The sequence below is a fragment of the Vipera ursinii genome (assembly GCF_947247035.1).
Source record: "Vipera ursinii genome assembly, chromosome: 5".
NCBI lineage: Eukaryota > Metazoa > Chordata > Lepidosauria > Squamata > Viperidae > Vipera > Vipera ursinii.
Window position 1 is genome coordinate 40,851,046 of NC_139518.1, and position 22,709 is coordinate 40,873,754.

The 22,709-nt window shown below is 39.8% G+C and overlaps 1 protein-coding gene across 1 annotated transcript in view; it reads left to right on the forward strand.

Annotated features, from left to right (window-relative positions):
• EHHADH (enoyl-CoA hydratase and 3-hydroxyacyl CoA dehydrogenase) overlaps positions 1 to 16,236 on the forward strand; it is a 35,310-nt gene extending 19,074 nt beyond the window's left edge. Inside the window, exon 7 of the mRNA XM_083364462.1 lies at positions 13,667 to 16,236. Coding sequence (XP_083220588.1) covers positions 13,667 to 14,937 — 1,271 coding nt within the window. The 3' untranslated portion in view covers positions 14,938 to 16,236. The remainder of the gene's footprint in view (positions 1 to 13,666) is intronic.
• The last annotated feature ends 6,473 nt before the right edge of the window (positions 16,237 to 22,709 follow it).

Sequence of the window (22,709 nt, forward strand, 5' to 3'; positions counted from 1 at the left end):
AACTTGGGAAAGACCAGTTTTATGTCCTTGTATGAAATAAATCATTGTGACTTATTGAACAAACAGCAAAGTCTTTGCTAGGAGATGAGGTTCCTTACATGGAACTCCAATGTAGTTACAGAAACTTACTGCTCTTGGTGCCTGCCAGTGTTCTTGTCCCCTTGACTTGACTTTTTACATTTTTTAAAAAAAATACCTGTAATGCAATAAGAAACTACACATTGTTTCATAATACGAATTTCTAAGAATTCTTCTGGACCCTAAATTAACGTTCTTAGAAAATAAAAACAATGAGAGACTGCAGTGCAATGTATTATTTAGAACAGTGGTCACCAACTGTTGTGGCTTACGGTCCAGCAGTGTGGAGAGGGGAACAAGCCCATGCAAACAGTGGGTTGGTGCGTGCGGGATGCACACCGGCCTGCCGGTCACACAAGTCAAGCTGTGCACACATATGTACCAGCTAGCCGCTCGCACGTCCTGGTCCAGAACTGGCCACAGCCCGGTAGTGAACCGCAGCCTGAGGGTTGGGGATGCCTGATTTAGAAGTCTGCTACTTGAAGGGGCGGGGCCAGCGCCACAGCGGGACGACACATCCTTTGGAAGCTCCCGAAGGATTGTCGCTTTTCAGCTGTTTGGGGGGTCTGTCTGAGTTTCAGACAGATCAGAGTCGTTCTGTAGGGACGGTGACGAAGGGAGGCACAGTTTTGGCAGCACAGAAGGGATCGCAATCTCCTGGAGAGCCGACAGAAGCTTCCCGGACCAGCAGCTGTCAGACGGCCATTGAAAGCTGTCACAAGCCAGGGCGGCCACTTGGAAGATCTTGAAAGTAAGTTTGGAGGACTGCCTGGGTGAGATGATTGAGAAACCTTAAATTCTGGAAACTGTGGGGGGAAAATAAGAATTTGAAGCTGTGGAGAAGTGGGGGAGGGGAGCCGATTTTTAAACTGCTGAGCCGATGAGTCAGTGGGTGCCTCTGCTCTACCCAGTGTACCACCCCCAGTTCCCAGCTCATTGTGAGCTCCAGTTCCCCCCTTGCATTCGGCTGGTGATCATATGGAATCGTAGGTGGTACTGACAAGTGTCCCTCATGTTGGTTACTGGCTGGCAGTCTTTCAGAAACTCGTGACCTGATCTGATCAATGTGTCTTCTTATTTGTCGATCCCCCTCCACCCCTATAATGTAAGACAATGGCCCCGTTCTGTCAACCACCACCCACGGGATCCATACATGTCCAGGCCCATAGTTCCTTGCCCATACCAAGTCGCCTGTGTGTAGTTCCCTAGGGGGGTTGGATCGATCTGACTCCGCAGCCACTCTGTCGGGGTGCAGTCTGTCTAGCTTAGTGATAAGCCTTCTGCCCCAAAGAAGTTCCGCTGGGCTCTTTCCGGTAGCCGTGCATGGTGTGGTGTGTTGGTTAAGTAGGAATTGGGCTAACCTTTGGTGCCAGTTGCCACTGATAATTCGTTTTAATGCATCTTTGGTTGTGCGCACCATGCGTTCTGCCAATCCATTGGTGGCCAGGTGGAAGGGTGCTGATGTGACGTGTCTAATTGCATAGCTCCTTGTGAAAGCTTGGAATTCAGAGGAAGTGAATTGAAAGCCATTATCCGATACTAACACATCCGGGAGGCCATGTGTGGCAAAAAGTCCCCTGAGTGCTTGGATTGTCCTTGCTGTGGTCATGCTAGTTACTGGAACTATCTCCAACCACTTGGAATGGCTATCTACAACCACTAAAAACAACTGTCCCTGCAATGGTCCTGCGTAGTCAATGTGGACGCGGGACCATGGTGTGTGTGTGGCCTCCCACTTGTGAATGGGCGCATGTGGCATCTCAGGTCTGGACCTTTGACACACATAGCACCCTTTTACTTGCTCCTCTATGGCCTTATCTAGGGCTGGCCACCACAGGTAGCTTCTGGCTAGTGCCTTCATCCTTACTATTCCTGGATGCCCCTCATGTAGAGATTGGATGACTCTGTTCCTTAGCTTTTCTGGAATTACCACTCGGCTGCCCCACAATAGGCAACCCTTGTGCATGGACATCTCATGTCTGCGAATAAAATATGCCTGGAATTCTGACCCCGGGCTTTTCTCCTGCCACCCAGTTGCTACCCATGTTAAAACTCTGCTCAGGATCTTGTCTGCCACTGTCTCAGCAGTGATATCCTTTGCCTTGAGTGGGCATTTTGGCAGGTCCTGAATAGTTAGTTGAGCTGCCGGTGCTGGATCCGCTTGCATTAGTGGCAACCTACTTAGTCCATCAGCGTGACCCATCTCCTTCCCTGGCCTGTACACCAGTTTACAGTTATAGGCCGATAGGAAAATGGACCACCTGAGCATTCTTGGGGATAAGATCTGGGGAGTTTGCCTATCTGATGTGAACAACCCCAGTAGTGGCTTGTGATCTGTGAATATTGTGAATTCTCGGCCGTAGAGGTAATCATGAAACTTTTTAACCCCAGCCACTATTGCCAAGGCCTCTTTATCAATTTGAGCATAATTCCTTTCAGCCCCTGACAGTGTCCTGGAGTAGTAGGCAATGGGTCTTTGGACCCCATCCCCTTCCAAATGACTCAGAACTGCGCCCACTCCATATGGGGAAGCATCACATGCTATGCAAATGGGCTTAGATTCTATAAAGTGAGTCACAGTTGAATCGCTGGACAACAGTTTCTTTAAACTCCTGAAACTATTTTCATGTATAGGGGTCCAGTTCCACACTGCCTGCTTATCCAGCAACCTGTGAAGGGGCTCAGCAATAGCTGCTTTATTTGAGAGGAATGAATGATAGAAATTTAGTAGCCCCAGGAATGCTTGCAGTTCTGTCTTATTCTTGGGGGTGGGGGCCATCTTGATGGCCCTTACCTTGGACACTGCAGGATGGATTCCCCTGGCATCAATTCTGAAACCCAGGAATTCAGTGGCCTTTACGCCAATGCTGCATTTGTCTTTCTTTAACTTAAACCCTGCAGCACGAAGTCTTCCTAACAGTGTCTCCAATCGGTCAGCCAATACTTCTTCTGTGTTCCCCGCGATAAGTACATCGTCAAATTATGGACATACTCCTGGAATCCCTTTCAGAGTCCTCTCCATCACCACCTGAAAAATTCCTGGAGCCACAGTCACTCCATACTGTAAACGGTTAACTTTATACGCTCCACGGTGAGTTACAATAGTTTGTGCATCGGCCATCTCCCTGGTAACCGGGAGCTACTGGTACGCCTGCGCAAGATCTAATTTAGTGAAAATGGTGCCGCCTTGTAGGGAAGCGAGGACATGGCTGACTGTTGGGACCGGGTAAGCATGTGGATTGAGTGCTCAATTGATCGTGCACTTGTAATCCGCGCAAATCCTAACCTCCCCGTTTGATTTGAGAGGGGTGACTATTGGGGTTTCCCACTCACCCCCTTCTACGGCCTCTAACACCCCTTGTTTCACTAGTTTGTCCAATTCGCTCTCAATTTTATGCTTGAGAGCGAAGCGAACTCTTCGGGGCTTAATTCTAATGGGCGGTACCTTAGGGTTTAACTTAAACGAAATGGGGGGTCCAGTGTATTTGCCCAGTTGATCGTTGAACACGTCTGCAAACTTTTTGCAGACGGTTTCGATGCTCTTGGCCTGGGTGTTGTGGATCCCTCCAATCACAATACCCAAGGCCTTGAACCAATCTAACCCCACTAAATTAGTCCTTCGGCCTTCAACTACGAGGACATCCAAATGCCCCTGGAACCCCTGGAACCCCACGGACAATGTGGCTTCCCCCTTAATTTTAATTGGAGTGTTTTGGAAATCTGCTAATTTGATATCGGAGGGCCTCAACTTGACCCAACACTGACTCCGGTTGCACACGTGTTCAAAAGTCTCATTTGAAATTACTGAGACCGCTGAATCGGAGTCCAGTTCCATCTTGCAGGGAATCCCCTGCAAATGGATATCCAATTTGATTTTTGGGGTGAGTGGCCAGTGAACCCCAGTGTTATATATTTTGAAATTGCCAATGGACGACTGCTGGGGGCCCCAGGTACCTGTTAGATCTTCGTCCTCAGACTGGATCTCATGCAGGCCGTCTCTGGGGCAATTTCGGCAGACTGCTGCGATGTGGCCTGTTTTTCCGTAGGCCCGACATTTGGCCGTACGGAATTTGTAGGCCACTCTGGTGTGATTTCCTCCGCAGCCTGCACACTTGGGGTGGGTCGTGCCGCATCCGCAGCAGGTGCATTTGTGTTGTGTCGTTGGTGTTGTTGGTTTCTTCTGGGTCCTTTTGCTGTTGTTGTGCCCTTGCCATTGTTGTGGCATCTGGTCTTGGTGAACCACGTCGATGTTGGTTGTCTCGTCCCAATGTCCGCTCCCGTCGTACATAGCGTTTGCTCAGTGCATGGCCCCTCCGGTAGTGCTGGGTCTAGGGTCGCTCTGATCTGAGCCATCGTCCAAGTCTGTGGCCAAAACCTCATCCTGGACCTCCTGGAAGGTCAGGTTCGGCTTGGCGCAAAGTTTCTGCGGCAACCGCTTGTCCCAGAGGCCAAAAATGACCCGGTCGCAAAGCCTCTCATCTAAATTTGTGAATTTACAGAGGCGGGCGGCTTGTTGCACCCCCGCGATAAAATCTGCCACTGATTTGCTCGGCCGCTGATCCCTTTTTTCAAGATGGAATCGCCAGGTCAGCTCAGACATTTTTCTATTGAAATGCCTGTTCAGTTTTTCCACGAGGCCGTTGTACGTAGCGGCTCCAATGGCTGTTGGCATGCACAGTGCAACGGCCAGATCGTGAACCGCTGGGCCGCTTGTGCACATTAGAGCCGCTACCTTCATACTGTCCTCTGTGATTCTGTTCACCCGTAGGTAGAACTCGACCTGACTGAGGTGTGATTCCCATCACTCAGGACACCTTGAGTCAAATGGCTGGATCTGGCTGAACTGTGCCATGTTGCATCTGGTCCTGCAGATCCTGCTTCGGATAGCCCTTAAACTCGGTAGCTGGGGAAGATGCTTCTTCCCCCAGTGAGTAATGTGGGCCCTTTGTTAAATCAGCTCTTTCTGAAGCAGGATCCCACCTTCGTCGCCAGTGAAGTGTAGTGGGTTAACACACACAAGACGACGCCAGGCAGTGAATTCAGCTCTTTATTTGTAGAGAAGAACCAGCAACAGAATGGGCTGCCTGTGCCCTTTATATACTCTGGCTGCTGAACTGACAGCCAATCAATTTAACCAGGCTTTCCCGCCGAAAGCTGAGCCACGCCTTGCGGCAGTTATGTACAGCCTCTTCTAGCTGTCATCTGTTAAGCTACTGCTTAATGCAATACACACTCCAATACGCAGCAGCAATGAATCAAGTATTTCGGCTGAGAATATTCTTGAAGCTTAGGAAAAAAAGAAGGGAGAGTAAGTGACCTTGAATGACTGCTGCTACACTCACTGATAAGAAGTTTACAGAGTCTGTTTTTTAGTTTTCAGAGTTGTTTTTTACTTTGGAGATCATATTTTTTATTTTCTCTTCTTTTGGACGGAGATTCTGAAATGAATAAAGAGCGTAACCTGTATGGATTAATTTCTTTTTCCCCCTTTTTTTAGATATAAGGATATTTGGCTTTTTCCTTCTCTTTTTCTTTCCTTTTCCCTTTGTTCTCACCTTTTCTTGTCGCTGAAATTTTTCGTACGTTTTTTTTGGAGTACATTTGGATTATAATACCCCATCAACATTTGGATTACAAACTACTGGAGAAAATGAAGAAGACCACAACACACCCAGCAACAGCTGCCCTAATATCACAGAGTCCGGTGGCACAGAAATCACTGGACAACAACGCAGCAAGATAGATCCAACATGGAATTGAAAAATATGATACTGGCTCTACACACAGACTTCAAAGAAGGGATTGGTAAACTAGAAGAGGACCTAAAAGAGGTCAAAGAACTGATGGAGAAAAATGAACAAAGATTGCAACAAGCGGAAGAAAGAATTGAATTAATAGATAAAAGACTAGAGGAGATTGATAACCGACTTACATTAACAGACAGGAATCAGGAAAAAATGATCATTGCTTTAGAGATGGATAGAGCCGATTATTATTTAAGATTCCAAAATGTTGAAGAAGAAAAGGGAGAGAACCTAGCAGATGTAATGGTGGGAATATTAGCAGAAGCATTGGAGGAAAGCAAGGAAAAGATAATTAATGATATAGATGAGATATTTAGAATATACACTAGATATGCTACGAGAAATACTCTCCCCAGAGAGGTGCATATAAGATTTACTAAAAAAGCATTAAGAGTAGATATACTGCAGAAGCTGAGAAATGTTAAAATAAAATATAAAGGAAGAGAGATAGTGATGTTAAAACAGATCCCAAGAAGAGTGAGAGACCTGAGAAAGGAGTATCAATTTCCGATAAAATGCTTAATTAAAAAAGGGATAAATTTTAGATGGTTAATACCAGAAGGAGTAATGATAAATTGGCAAGAACAGAGACATAGAGTGGACACATTAGAGAAAACAGAACTTTTCTATGATCAATACTTTGGGCAGCAAGAAGAAGAAAGGCTGAGAGGGGAAAGAGTAACCAGACAGCAAGGGGACGAGACAGAGAAGCAACGCAGTAAGTATAGCATAGAACAGGAGGAAAGGGTGTTTAGAGAAGGGACAAGAGCAAAAGAGGCAAAAGAGCAAAGAGAGATGAGAATAACGAGAGCAACTAAAACTTCAAATAAATAATCATGGAAGAAGAAATAAAAGCAATTTCAATAAACGTAAATGGACTGAATTCGGCTATAAAAAGAAAAAGAACACTAAATAAATTGGGGAAATTAAAGATGGATTTAATTTCTTTACAAGAAGCTCATATTAAGCAACAACATAAATATCTACTAGAATATCCAAAATTGGGAGAATTATATACCTCACTTGCAGATCAGAGTAAAAGAGGTGTGGTATTATATATTCAAAAAGCAATACAAACTACATTGTTATATTCAGATGAAGAAGGGCGAATTTTAATAGTGGAAGTAATTATGAATTGTAAAAAAACTTTATTGGTAGCGATTTAGGCCCCAAATGAAAACCAAGAAAATTTCTATTCAAAATTACACCAGAAAATAATAGAATTGGAATTTGAAAGCATATGTATGATTGGAGATTTCAGCGCTATCGTAAAGGCCGGGCTGGATTATAATACGACAAAAAGAAAAAGACCCTAAGGAGAACACTTCCAAAATCTTTTCATAACATGGTGGACGAATTAAATATATTAGATATTTGGAGAGAAAAATATCCGGAAAAGAAGCAATATACATTCTATTCTAACAGACACCTGTCCTGGTCGAGAGTAGATATGATATGGACATCAATAGACTTATTTACAAGTACACAAAATATATACATAGAAACAAGCACATGGGCGAACCACAAACCAGCCACAATTATATGGAAAGGACAAAAAAAAAAGAACAAGATGGACATTAAATCAAACTGTATTGAATGATAAAGACTTCCAGCAATATATGGAAAAAGAAACGACTTTCTTCTTCAAGAAAAACAAAACAGAAGATACCTCACTTCAAAATGTCTGGGGTACGGCGAAAGTGTACATGAGAGGACTTGCTATATCCTATATGGGGAAAAAGAATAAACAGAAAAGACAAATTAGGGGAAAACTCTAAGACTCTTGAGAAAGAATTACAGAAAGATACACAAAACAAAAAGATAAAAAATTTAATGGAGTTGAACAAGCATAAAATGAACTTAATAGAAAATGAAGAGGTGGCAATGAAAATAAAGGCAGTTAAACAAACCTTTTTTGAACATGCAAACAAACCAGGGAGATGGTTGACATATAAAATTAAAAAGGAGAAAGAGAAGAGATGGATTAAACAACTGGAAGATGCCGAGGGGACTTTACAACACCGGAATGAAGAAAAGAAAAAAATAGCTTGGGAATATTATGAGAATTTATATAAGCAACAAGCAGTTTCAGATGATAGGATAAAACAATTTTTGGAAAAAACAGAGATACCTAAAGTACCAGAGAAATTTAAAAAGCTACTAGAAGAGAAAAAAACAATGATGGAATTAACAGAATCAATTAAAAAACAAAAGAATGGCAAAACACCAGGACCAGATGGGCTACCAGCGGAACTATATAGAACATTGCAGGAACTGTTAGGTAATCTAATGCTGGAACTCTATAATGAACTCCTCTCTGAAGCTAAGATACCAGATTCGTGGTTGGAAGCACAAATACCTGATACCAAAGGAAGAAATGGAAATACCGAAAATAAAAAACAATAGACCGATTTCCTTGTTGAATATGGACTATAAAATATTCGCATCAATCATGGCCGAAAGACTTAAAAAGTTCCTAAATGAATTTATACATTTGGATCAAAATGGGTTCCTGCGCAAAAGACAGATTAGAGACAATATGCGAATTATATTAAACACATTAGAATACTATGAAACACACCCCGAAAAAAAGATGGCATTGATGTTTTTGGATGCGCAGAAAGCATTCAATAATGTGAATTGGCAATTCATGACAACTACAGATTATGGATTTTGGGGAGAAATTTATAAATGTAATTAAAGCAATTTACAATAAGCAAATAGCCAAAATAATGATTAATGGAGATATGACTGAAAAGATTAACATTATGAAGGAACAAGGCAGGGATGCCCTTTATCCCCATTATTGTTTGTATTGACACTAGAGATACTAAATGGAACTGTAAGACAGAATAAGGATATAAAAGGTATGAAAGTTAAGAGAGAAGAATATAAGCTACAAGCTTTCGCAGATGATTTAGTATTTATCTTGGAGGAGCCACTAGAGACAGGGCCTGTATTAATAGAACAAATAGAAAAATATGGTGAGGTAGCAGGTTTGAAGATTAATAAAGATAAAACAAAAATGTTAGTGAAAAATATTACTGAAAAACAAAAAAAAAGAATTATGGGAAAGTTAGAGATACAGATTGCAAAGAAGGTAAAATATTTGGGGATTCACCTGACAGCAAGATGTATAACAATTAAAGAAGATAACTATTATAAATTGAAAAGACAAGTTGAAGTAGATTTGGATAAATGGAAAAAGGTACAACTATCATTAATGGGTAGGATTGCAATAATCAAAATGAATATATTACCACGATTGTTGTTTTTGTTTTCAACAATACCAATAAGATTGGAAAAGAAATATTTTGAGGGACTAAATAAAATAATTTTGAAATATATTTGGCAGGGGGAAAAGGCAAGGATTAATTTAAAAATGTTACAGGATGCAAGACTCAGAGGTGGATTTAGCTTACCTAATTGGGAATTATATTACCAGGCTGCAGTAATGTCATGGATGAGAGCATGGATTTTACTGAGGAATACTAGATTATTGACATTAGAGGGACATAATTTACAGTTGAGATGGCATGCATTCATATGGTATGGGAAAAATAGAATACACAGCTATTTCCAGAGACGTCATATCAGGAATGCTTTATTGATGGTTTGGGAGAAAATAAAGAGGAAGCATTACTTGAGGATTCCAGATTGGCTCTCAACTATGGAAGTGTTAATACACCCCAATATGTTTAACATGGGAAACATTATAAGATATAAAGACCTACTAACAGATACGGGGAAGCTGAAAACCAAACAACAATTAGAGGAACAAGGAATAAAGATGGATTGGTACATGAGAACGCAAATACAATCTAGGTATGAAAAAGATGCTAAAATAGATGCTTTTAATTTGGGGAGAACAGAGTTAGATGAAATACTTATGGGAACTGAAGAAAAATGGATTAAAATGCATAGGTACTTATTTTTTTTATTAAAAAGTTTTACAATACATTTTATCTTTAACAAACAAACAAAAAAGAAAAAACCCCTCCCAACCCCCTCCCCTCCCACCCTCTTCCCCCTCCCCAACCCTCCCCAACCCCTCCCTCCCTTTCCCCTCCCCCCCACTTCCCAGAGCAAAATACAGGGTATAAAAATACAAACAATCATAATCTAACTTACGCAAACAATCTTAAACTATTTAAACTATCGAACTTTAACTCATATAGATAAACTCCAAACATATATATATATATCATATCAATGATTATTCAAATACAAAATAATAGTTTTCAATCTAATACCCAATAAAAACAATCACAGATAAAACAGTTTATATCAATTGTCTAAAACTATTCTTCTTTCCAACTAAGCTTTAAACTCATATTATCCTAATATATTATACAACTTAAAATACCATAGATTACTTTCCAAACTTAAATAAAACAATTTAGATCAGTTTTATAAAACTATTCTTCTATCCAACTAAGCTTTAACATACTAAAACCAGGTTTATACAACCTTCCCTTCTCCTAATGTATTATACAACTTGAGATACCATACATTACCTTCCAGGCTTAAAATTTTTCATCCAAATAACAAATCATAACCTACAAAATATCGATAAACACTACTACAAATCTTCCCAATTAAATTTTCATAATCATCTTAAAACTAAAACAACACAAAATATTACATAATTATTTTACAAGGGTGAAAAATATATCCCCAAATATTTAGTCCTTCTAGCAATTTCAATTCCCATAATCCTTATTACATTATTATCTCTTGCAGTTATGCAACTAAATCTTCAGGCTTGATTCATTCGTCCAGAAGCAGCACGCCTCTTCCAATTTCTGGCCTTCTCCAGTGGTAATGAAGTTTGACCCACTCCTGTAACATTCACGTCTGTCTGCGTTAACCCTTCAGCATCTTGTGGATTCTCTCTGGAACGTTGAGACTCTCTCTCACCTTTTTTCTTTGTAAATTCCAAAGATGGTATGGGGACTGCTTTTAAAACATTACTGTAGAAATCACGTGCCTGAATCACCGTGGTAAAACAATGCCTCGTACCTTCATAGGTCACCACCATACCCACTGGTATTTGCCATCTAAACTTGATATCACGTCGTCTCAATTCTTGTGTCAAAAAAGCAAATTCCTTCCTTTTTCTTAAAATTCTTGCAGGGATCTCTTTTAAAATCAGAACTTTTTGCTCAGCAATTACAAAATCAATATTGTAGGAGGCCTGGATAACTTCATTTCTAATCATTCTCTTTGTAAAATAAACCACCACATCTCTGGGTAGTTTCCTTTGTCTTGCAATCCACGAATTAACACGGAAGATTTTATCTATATCTTCCATTATTTCATCTGCTGGTTGCTCCAACACTCCTTCCAAAGCCTCAGAAACCATTTTCTTCAAATTCTCCTTAGGATTTTCTTTTAGGCCTCTGATCCTTAAAGCAAACTCCATCTGATAATACTGTGTCGAAATCAAATCATAATCCATTTTCTCTATCACATTTTCAGTTTCTGTCATTTTGGCTTCCAGTCTAATATCATTTTGAGCAAGATCTTCCACTCTTTCATCCAAAATCTCAATGCCTTTAACCATGCTTTGCATTGCAGATGTGATGTCTGCTCTCATTTCTGTTAATTTCTCTGTAAACTTCTCCAACTTTTTCTCCATTATCTCAACAAATTGTTGCATTTGCTTTTCCATAGTCTCTTGCAGCAGATTCTGCAAATCTTTTACTGTAAAAGCTGATACAGATACGGATGCAGGGGACAATAAAGTTTTCACCGAAGACTGCTGCATCAAAGCAGGAACTTTAGAAGATATAGCCGCCATTTTCACCCACTATTGTTAACTACGCACTTTCACTTACGAGTTCAGCAAAGTCCATTGAGTTAAAGATCAAAACACCGTCTTCACCAAAATCTCCTGCATCGCTCTGCCTGCGTCCTCGTTCTCAAAAGCTCTTCCTTGCTAGCAGGGATGGTTGCGAACACCCTGTTCTGCTCCAAAAAACCCAGAGCAGAGGCGCCTCACAGTCCGGAGCATGCCCAGGCTTCAGGGGGGCTCAATCCTTCCACCGCCAAAACTCTAAGTTCTGGCGGCCCCGGAGAGCTCTACCCCTACCTGGACACTCAACCCCTCCTCTTTTCCCGGGGTGGGGGCTTCCAAGCCGCCAAAACAGCTGATCGGCGCTGTTTTCGGTGGCTCTATGGAGCCGCGAGGCTGACAGCTGAAGAATGGCTGCCTCCGGCGATGCCTTGCCATCCGGAAGTCCCATAGGTACTTATTATATAGGGAATTAGAGGAGGAGCAAGTTAAGGAGTCAATGATAAAATGGTCAAGAAATTTTGGATGTATGATTGAATAAGATAGATGGCAGCAATTATGGGAAAGAAACTATAAACTGACAATGGCGACAGCGTATAAAGAAAATATGTACAAGATGTTCTACAGATGGCATATGTCTCCAGAAAGACTAGCTAAAATGTTTAAGGACAGATCTATGAAATGTTGGAAATGCCATCAAATGCCAGGCTTTTTCTATCATATGTGGTGGATGTGTGCAGAAGCTAAAACCTATTGGAACATAATCAGATCATGGATAGAAAAGATGATACAACAACATATACAATTAAAACCAGAAATATTCCTGTTGGGTATTGAAATTTAGTAAAGAGAACACATATTTGATTATTCATATAACCACTGCAGCTAAGATTGTGTTTGCACACAATTGAAAGGCACTGAAAGCTCCTCCAGAAGAAGAGGTGATCAGGAAAATAATGAAATGTGCGGAAATGAATAGATTAACAATGATAATTAACGATAAGACAGAATCAGAGTATTATGAAATTTGGGGAAAATTTTACGAGTGGGTGAAAAAGAGAATATGCTTAAAAGACGGCTAACACTAATTTAGATGGAAGAAAAATGAGGAAATAAGGAGGGAGACCCAGGCGACACAGTATTGCATAACTGGAGGTAGTATAAAAATTTATAGAAGTATATACCAAGAAGTTCAGATTTATAGATATATTGATGTAATAGAAAATTAATGTTATCATACCTAATATAGATATTGAAAATCTAAGGAGAGGAGCTGCTCGTACATTACCCCTGAATTGTATCGGAAGAAGAATGGGAGGGAAGAAAGGAGAGGAGAGAGAGAAGAGAGCAGAGGAGGGGGAAGGAAGTAGGAAGGTTAAAGGAAAAGAGGAGGAGAAGTGGGGAGAAACGGGTGGGGAGTGGTGAGGGAAAGAGGAGAGGAGAGGAAGAAGAGGGAAGTAGGAAAGAGAGGAGAAAGGGAGAAAGAAAGTAGAGAAGAGGAAAGAGAGAAGGAGGATGGATACAGTGAAAGGAGAAATGGACGAGCAGCACCCAAACGTACGTGCATGTATCTATGTATTGCGGTATATTCGTTGACTTGTTTCTGGAAGAAATGGAAGAAAAAAAAAGAAGTCTGCTACTTACCCCGAAAAAGGACAAAGATAAACAGGATTAATAGAAGTGGATATCTTTACTTATGGTTTGTAATTGATCATATTCCAGTAACTTTATTTTTGAAAATCACCCAAATTGCCATTTTGGTAGTATGTTCAAATATCAAAATTCTGATTATATTGCCAGTCTAAAAACTTTGGAGATCTTGGAACAATCCTCTTTTCTTACATGTATAGTATCAATAGTCTCTGCTTTACTATCAGAGTTAATTGAGGAATGAAAAATTTGCCTATACTGTAGTATTACAGTTTAATAAACATTGGCCAGAATATTCTAATAATTGCTTCTTCTTTTTCTCTCTTTCATCCAAAAGGTTTGGGGACAATGGGCCAGGGCATCGTGGTATCTCTGCTGAAGGCTAAAATTCCAGTTGTGGCTCTAGAGAAGGATAAGAAGCATCTTGAAATAGGAAGGAAAGCTATCAAAGCTTGTTTAGAGCGCGAAGCTTTAAGAATGCAACAGAAAGGCAAAACACTGGATGTCTATAAATCTAAATTACTTCACTTCACTCTGGATTTTGGTGCACTAAAAGATGTAGATCTAGTTATTGAGGCTGTATTTGAGGATATGGTTCTGAAAAAAGAAATATTCTGTAAATTATCAGAAGTCTGCAAGCCAGAAGCCTTTTTGGGCACTAATACATCTTGCCTGGATATAGATGAGATTGCTTCTATTACTAACCGTCCCCAGCAAGTCATTGGTACTCATTTCTTTTCACCAGCACATGTAATGAAGCTAGTAGAGATCATTCATGGGCAGCATACATCTCCTACTGCTATTGCCACAATTATGAACCTGGCCAAAATTATGGACAAATGTGGTGTTCTAGTAGAAAATTGTTTTGGCTTTGTTGGGAACCGGCTACTCAATTCTTATAATGACCAAACATATTTCCTTTTAGAAGAAGGCAGTTCTCCAGAGGAGATAGACAAAATTCTGGAGGAATTTGGTTTCAAATTGGGTCCTTTCAAAGTATCTGATCTTGCTGGGCTTGATGTGGGCTGGAAATCTAGAATAGGGCAGGGCCTGACAGGAGCCAACTTACCTCTTGGTACACCTCCCCGCCAACGAGATGGTAGACGATACAGTCCTCTTCCTGATATCCTATGTCAGAATGGGAGATATGGTCAGAAAACTGGAAAGGGCTGGTACCTATATGATAAACCTGGGGGAAAGATAGCGAAGTCTGATCCTTGGCTTCATGATTTCCTTCAAAATTATAGAAATGCTCATAACATTACAACTCGCACCATTACCCACAGTGAGATCTTGGAGCGTTGTTTGTATTCACTTTTCAATGAGGGTTTCCAAATATTATCTGAAGGAATGGCATCTTGCCCAGAAGCCATTGATACCATCTATATCAATGGTTATGGGTGGCCCAGACATAAGGGTGGTCCAATGTTCTATGCTTCTGAGATTGGGCTGCCTGAGATTCTAACAAAACTGCAAAAGTATGCTGAGGCTAATCCTGACATACCTAAACTACAACCCAGTCCCTTTCTGCAGAAACTCGTCACCCTTGGCAGCCCTCCATTGAAGAACTGGCCATCACTTGTGAGATCCCAGCAAAGCAAGTTATAATTAATGCTTCCTGAAAATCATCTTTCCATGCAAGTGGAAGGATTTTCTTTTCCTACCTTAATCTAAAAAAGCTTTGGGATGCACGTAAATGTTCTCACAGGTCATTTTTACGCTTTCCTTATTGTTAGACTTGGGGTGCTACTGTTTGCATTGTTTTCCATCGTTGTGAAGCCCATCCATCTCAGGGAAGACATGATGAAAACAATGCTTTTCTAATATGCCTTCACATTTAATGGAAGCCTGGATGATTTTGTAGATGATTGGGAGAAAGGATACTTGCACCCATGCCGTTGCCACTCTTCAGTAAATGGCAGAATATAACCTATGATAAGTTCAATGAAATCCTTTTCTTCTTTGCAAGAAACTTACAAAGCAAATTCTCTTTCATCAGATGAAATGAGAGCTGATAGGAAGATAAAGCACAGAATATTTTTTCTACACACAAGTTATCATTCAGTATAAACAGCCTGTTTCCTATTCAGATTTTTTAACTGAATGATTTCAGGCTGTAGTCTGAAGTACAGCGTGCTATAGAACAATATCACTGTCTTTTCTGAATTTCAAAAGTGACCTTACACCTTCTATCTCCAAATGATAAATTGTTTCTCACAAAATGCTTTTTATCATACCACTTGCTTGAAAGCACATGCTAGTAATAAGCTGCCTTGTCTCTGAATATACTTGATCAAGCCATCTTACAAGAAGAAAAACAAATGTTGATCTGAAAGATGTATACTATTTTGGAAGTAAATACATTCCTGGGCTGAGTATATCTTTGCTTTTGCTCCACCTCAGTCTCCCAAGCCACTGTTTTTAACCAATTGGACCTCTGAATTCTACCAAAAAAGTTAAACAAATCACTGTTAAATCTTTGTACCCATACACTATTAAATTAGTAAAGCAAATTTCTTAAACTTGGCACTCTCCAGTATGCTATAGCAGGCAAGGTATTGGACTGAGAAGGTCCATGTACATGCCAATCCTTAGCTAGGAATGTGCTCTGTTCCATTGAACCACTTGCTATGTTTCAGCCCAACCTTATAGGCTAATCAGAAGAATTGGAGGAGATTGTTCTTATATGTGCTGCTGTGATTCCTGGAGAAAATTGAATATTCTGACACATCTGGAAGATACCAGGTTGGGGAAAGCTGTCCTAAAATTCTAATTTGTGAAATTGTATGGTTTTTCAAGCTTATCAACTTGTTAGCTCTTTTTTCATGGAAATAAATATGTGTCTTCCTCAAGTTAATGCTCCACAAAAAATGTTAATTCTCTAACTCTCTCTAACTCTCTAATTCTCTACCTGAAGAGAGCTTGTAAAAGGCTGCTGTATACCAAGTATACAAGTATACTATTGGTTCTAGGATATGCAATACAAAGGAAGATATAAAAAAGGTGATAAAAAGAATAATTCTGTGTGATGGGAAAAAAACAAGAATACCTATTGTTTAATTAATACTGGCAAGGCCTTAACATTTATAAAGTTGTTTTGTTTTCAAAGTTGCTATTTCTATTTCTAGAATCCAGGAAATTTAAGATCAAGTGCTGATATCCAAAACCACCTTCTTAACTGAAACATTTTATTAACCCCCTTGTGTTTTTCTGTAATGTCCCTCCCCCCCAAATGTTACAGAGAGAAATTAGCCATGGAACTAACCCTCACATCCCGTTTACCACAGCCTGAAGATGCATGGTTGTTTTTAAAGGATGTGTACTCATGATGTCTTCAGGTCTTGCCAATCCTGTGTTATGAAAGCCTGCAGTCACTATTAAAATTCTTCCTCCTCTCCCCCCCCCCCCGCAGTGTAGGCTTTCACCTTATGAGCAATGCAATGCTTCAGTGATGAGGCTGGCAATTGCATCAGAGATGGAATACTCCCAGTTCCTATTGACTGCTTAAGCCTGCTGTACACATGCCCTTCCCCATCTGGTCACTGCCTTATTCCTTCATGTGGTCTTGGGCTGCAACTAAGACTGTATAACCAGCTTGTACAGAGTTGATTTGTTGGCCTGGATTTCCCCCCCTCCCTTTTTTTAACCATAGGACATCAATTTCCAAGATCAATAGTTGCAGGAGATTAATCAATAATCTGGTTAATGGTTAGTGTGGCATATGAAGGGAACAAGCAGGAAGGAGCAGCTAAGACTACTCTGTCCTGATTGACAGCTTATTTTTGTTTTGAAGAAAAGATTATCTATCTCCTAGGATACAGTCTTACGGCAGAAAAGAAAAAGGAATTGGATTACATAGTGTAGCACAGGAGACATAAAAGATGAAATTGGAGAGACCATGTGGAATGGCCCAATATTCCTCAGTATATGTTATAACAAAAAATTGAATTAATTAGTTTTGCCTACACCAAAAGGAAATGCAGGCTGAATGGGATAAGGATGCTAGAGAATCCACTAATTACTATCTTAAACTGCATTAAATTCTGTAGAGGTGGAGCTAGACTGTGCAGACGGTAAAATCTACACTGACATATTTCTCTGCTGACACAAGGATATGAAGAATATAAATTAACATGGTCATCAGGCTGTGTCCACTGGCACAAGAAAAATCTAATTTGTTGAAGCAGCATGAGATTAGTGATTAGAATAGCCTTCAGCCAGAAGATTGCACCATCAAATGAGATGGACTACATTAACTGGTTACTGATAGTTATTGGAGTTGTAGCTACCAGATATGGGAAGGCTGAGTTAAAATATAGCGACAAAATTTATTGAGTGAACTATCATTCTAACTTACCTGGCAGCATCTACAACATGGATAAGCCCACTTCTACACTTCTGAGTATCATGGTGAAAGTGATGAAAATGTAGCATGCATTCAATAAATAGTAATAATTCATATTCTTATATCCCATGCTAAGCAACTTAGAAATGCCTAACTATTCATTGGTTTATTATCATCATATATATGCACATGTTTATGAACTAATATTAATCTGTTAAGATCTTGGAACAAAACCTTAACCTTTCACCTCCCAAATGTGCATTTTTAGTTCAAACTAATTTGTGAAAGATATTTCTTCATTACCTTTTGGCTCTCATTATCTTTCCAGGATATTGAAAGGTCCCTGTACTTTCAGAGTGGAATAGAAAAGGTGATTTCTTAAACTATGGCTTTTTCCATCATGGATTACAGTAATGAGAAAACATGTATCTAATCATACATACTGTCAGTAGCATGTTTTCTCGCTGTGAATTTCTCAAAATTTTACAAGCTCTCTCCCAAGACTGGAAATGGTAATGTTTTATCCTCCACTCTTCTCTTTTCCCTAGTTGTTGGACTTCTGATGTCTTTTCCAGTCCTACTAAAGCTACTTCAAATCCATATCCATTTTCTTCAGATCAATAGCTGAGTTAATGTACAAATGTGCTAAGTCATAACATAAGCTCTATTTGTGTCCAGGATATAAAATGTTCTACTGTAGTGCTACATGCATCCTCCAACATGCTCCTTTTGTTAGGCCCTTTTAAACATATCATGCTACAGGGCATGAGTTGCAAAGTTTTATGTCAGCTGAAACCATCTCAGGCCCTGACCCTTACAAGCAGCTTGTCCCAGTGGGAATATATTGGCAATTTCTTGAAGGTAGGTACACGTGACATCTTCTATTGGTTGGCATATAGGTTAACTCCCCCCCCACACACACACACTTTTTTTTCTCTTTTTTTGCTACACAGAAAGAAAATCAAAATGTTCCTAATTTTTGGTGGTGCTGTCCAGTTTAACTACCGCCTTTGATTTTCTTGTAAACAAGTGCCTCTTCTCCCACAGGCTATTCTGATGGAATGCCTTCCCCCTTGAGTAACAATCGGATAAAGAGACAAGAGCAAGGGCAAGAGGCTCAGAAGAAACCTTGGCTTCTCTGACTGTAAAGGAATTGGGGGGAGGGGGGGAGAAAGAACTGTACCTTCAAACTTGCAAGATTTTGTCAATGTAGCTTTACAATAAAGTAAAATTAGCACATCTGATGTGATTCCTATCTGGTTTACCCTGCAAGGCTGACAGAAAGTTGTTCATCCTGTGATATACTATTAGCTTTATCTGACACACATATACTGAATCGGTTAACACATATGCCTCTCTCTTCCCAGTTATTTCCAGAGAAGCTTGTCCGATGTATTATCTGCACCATAGTCTGGCAGGAGATAATGAGACCATTTTTGCAACAAGGAATATTTCTTTGCGCTCTGCTTTTGAAGTAGCTAAGGCATAAAATCACAAGTTCAATTAGACTATCTTTTATAATTTATTTTCAAAGTACATAGATAGACTGTTCTTTTTTTCTTCCAAAAGTGGAGAGAATATCAACTCAGTTTAATCCCTGCCACAGATGCTTCTGACACATGCTTACTGTATCAATAGAGACTATCTAGATAAATAGTGTGATAAATACTTGGCAATTTCTAATAATGATTTTGCTTCAAGAATATTTTTGTTCAAGATCACTTTGTCTAGTTCCAATGGTTATGTGGGATTACAAAACAATTACTGTAAATATGTACACTCAGACCCAAATGGTGTGATAACTTTTTTATCCCGATCACCCAATACCATCAGTTTCTCACAGAAATTATTATTGATGAGAGAAGTACTTATACAAAACCCAATTCCATGGTTCTTTCCTACTACATCTTAACCAGCCACACCTCTTATTGCTAATTTTTATAGTGCAGTTCTATGAACGGGGTCAAAAGCTTCCATTTTAAGGTTATCAAATCACAATCTTCTTTCTCCATGAAGAGCCAGTACAACTATGTAAATTTTTGATTAGGAAAGCGCTTGCAAGGTTTCATTACATCACCAGTTCCTTTCTCATTTGACAGGTAGGAAACAATAGGTCTGGCTTGCCCACTGAAAGATACATTCTGTACTGCAGGACTTTAGCAGTGAGTTGTCTTGAAATTGAGAGATTTGATTCTCGGCCATTCTAGATTACTGTATTGAGTGAAGTTAACCTGGGCCATGACTGATTCAGTTTGGAGTTAAATTTAAGCCCCTATGAGTTAATTACTTAGGTCAATTAATCCCTATTTGCTGTACTTATTACATACATATTATATTTGAAGTAAGAACAAGGCCTGAGAGTGTGACTCTATTGTGTTGCTTGGACGTCTGAGAAGCTTTCTGGGTACAATTGATTGAATAGATCAAAACAGTACAGAAATTCATTCATTTTTACTTCCTATCCAAGTAAAAGCTGGCAGCTTCCTGGAAAAAAGGCTAATACTAACTATTGTTTGCAGGGAATGTAACATATGGCGTAACTATGACTGCAGTTAAGAAGCGTATTCCTCCATTTTATTAAAATATTAGATAAAAGTCCTGACTGATCAAATTCATGAAGGTTACGGTCAGAAGCATTTGTTAATGGCCATGAGATATGGAATATTGGCGATTCAAATCTAAGGGGAGTAAACGGTACAAAGTGTGAGGTGAGGTAGTGAGGGGAAAGGGAAGGGGAGAGGAAATGAGAGAGGAAAGGAAAGATCTGAATTATTTGTTGATACAATGTATTTTTAGGGCCACCTGACTGTGTAACAGCTCTGGACAGCTTAAACATTTAAAAAGGGGAAAAAAATCAGTATCAAAAGGGAACAGTGAAAACTCTCTTACATAATACCCAACCAAAAGGGGTCCATCAACCACCTTTGACCATGCCTTGAAGAAAAAGTCAGGTTTTTCAAGGTTTGTTTAAAAGCACAAAGGATAGGGGACATTTGGATCTCTTGGGGATGTTATTCCACAGGGCAGTGACAGTGATAGAGAAAGCATACTGTTGTGTCGGGTCGGTAGGGTGAGTGAACAGGCGGAGACAGACTGCTGTTAACTTGTTTATTCAGGTACACGTGGCCGAACTGGCCTTACCTGCCCCGTCGCTAGTATTTATATGCCCGGCGCTGGCCAACCCGCAGGCTCAGGTTTCCCGCGCTAGCCCCTGGTCACCCAACCCAGTGTCCAGGGATTCCCGCCGCGCGGCTGGGCCAATCAGGTGGCCGGACAGGTGTGTACCTAACACATACCTCCTAGTCTTGCTAGATCATATTGTTTAATAAAATGAGACCAAGAGCACATAAATTCATCTGTTCATACAAGATGCAGGGAATACAAGATCAGAAGTTGGTCTGGTCTTGTGCAGTACAAATGAAGATGATTGTAATAACTAAAACGTGTGTCATTATAAATTTTATTGTAGTGGGTGTATATGAAAGTAGGAATTTCTTTGCTGATGATAGTTGCATATTATGATCCACTGAATGGTGATAATGGCAGATACTCTCTAAACATGATTTTGAGGAGATATTATGCAACATTCTGAATGATTAAGATTACGGAGAAATGTTATTCTGCAAGGTGAACATGAATGGATAGATAGGTCAGAGAATACAGAAAAAGCATTGGGCCATTCAGAAATTATAAAATGGGATTTTCATACATGCTCTACTCATAAATCTATTCATATTTACCCATGGCAAGGGAATGAATATCAATCTAATCTAAAAGTGCAATCAATTTTAGGATTTATGATGAAATATAGAGTAAATTAGTGAAATATGCAAAAGTGATATGATTCTGAATGTGAAACATCATTTCTTGGCAATGTCAAGAATGGTCTTGGGGAAAAAAATGAGTGTGGGGAAAAAAGAAAATGAAAATAGAACACCTACAGAAAGAAAAGGTATGCATTCTGTGTGACAAAGGATTAAATGATAGATTAATCTCCCAGTGGAATGAAGGAAGAGTTGACATAAGGAAATATGATGTGGAAATTACTTGGAAGAAACTGAAAAATGAAATCACAGAAGTAAAGGGAGTTATGTGGGTGGGAAATGGTGGCATGGTGAAATAAAAGATGATGTAAATATTATTTAAAAGACTGCTGCAAAATGAGGATGAAGGAAATTTGTATTACAAAGAAAAACAATAGTTGTGTAGAATATAGCCAAGTAGAACAAGGAAAAGTTATCATTAAAAAAGTAGAAAAAAATGGAAAGTGATTTTGGTGGACATTGATAAAGATTGTTTTTGGAATGGGCAAAAAGGATTGTCTTTGTTGGTGGTGAAAATAACACTTTGAGGATGCTGTTTATGTGAAAGTCCATTAATGGAATACATTCCTTTTCTTTTCTCCTAAGAAACAAGTATTTCTCTGGAAAACTACAATGGACATGGCAAGTGAGGAAAGACCTATGTATGGTAATCCTTATCTATGAAACCCTCTATGCCCCATAATCTCAGAAGAACTTTTTAAAATTGCATCATGATCATGGAAAATATATCTTTATATGCATAGTGAGGCCACACTTGGAATACTGTTCCAATTCTGGTCACCATGATACAAAAAAGATGCTGAGGATCTAAAACAAGTGCAGAGAAGAGAATGCTTAGGGGAGACCTGATAGCAGTCTTCCAATATTCGAAGGGCTGCCACAGGGAAGAGAACGTTGATTTATTCTCCATAGCACTTGGGAGTAAAACAAGAAGTAATGGGTAGAAGTTCATCAGATGGAGATTCAGCCTGAAAATAAGGAGGAATTTCCTATCAATGAAAACGATTAATCAATGAAACAGTTTGCCTCCCTGATTCATGGGTGCTACTCTATTGCTGGAGGGGTTTTTCTTAAAAAAAGATTGGACAACCATTTGACTGGGATGGTACGAGGACTCCTGCCTTGGCAGGGGATTGGACTAGAAGACCCCCAAGGTCCCTTTCAGCCCTATGATTCTATAAGCATTTTTTAATACAGGGGTTCCTAACCAG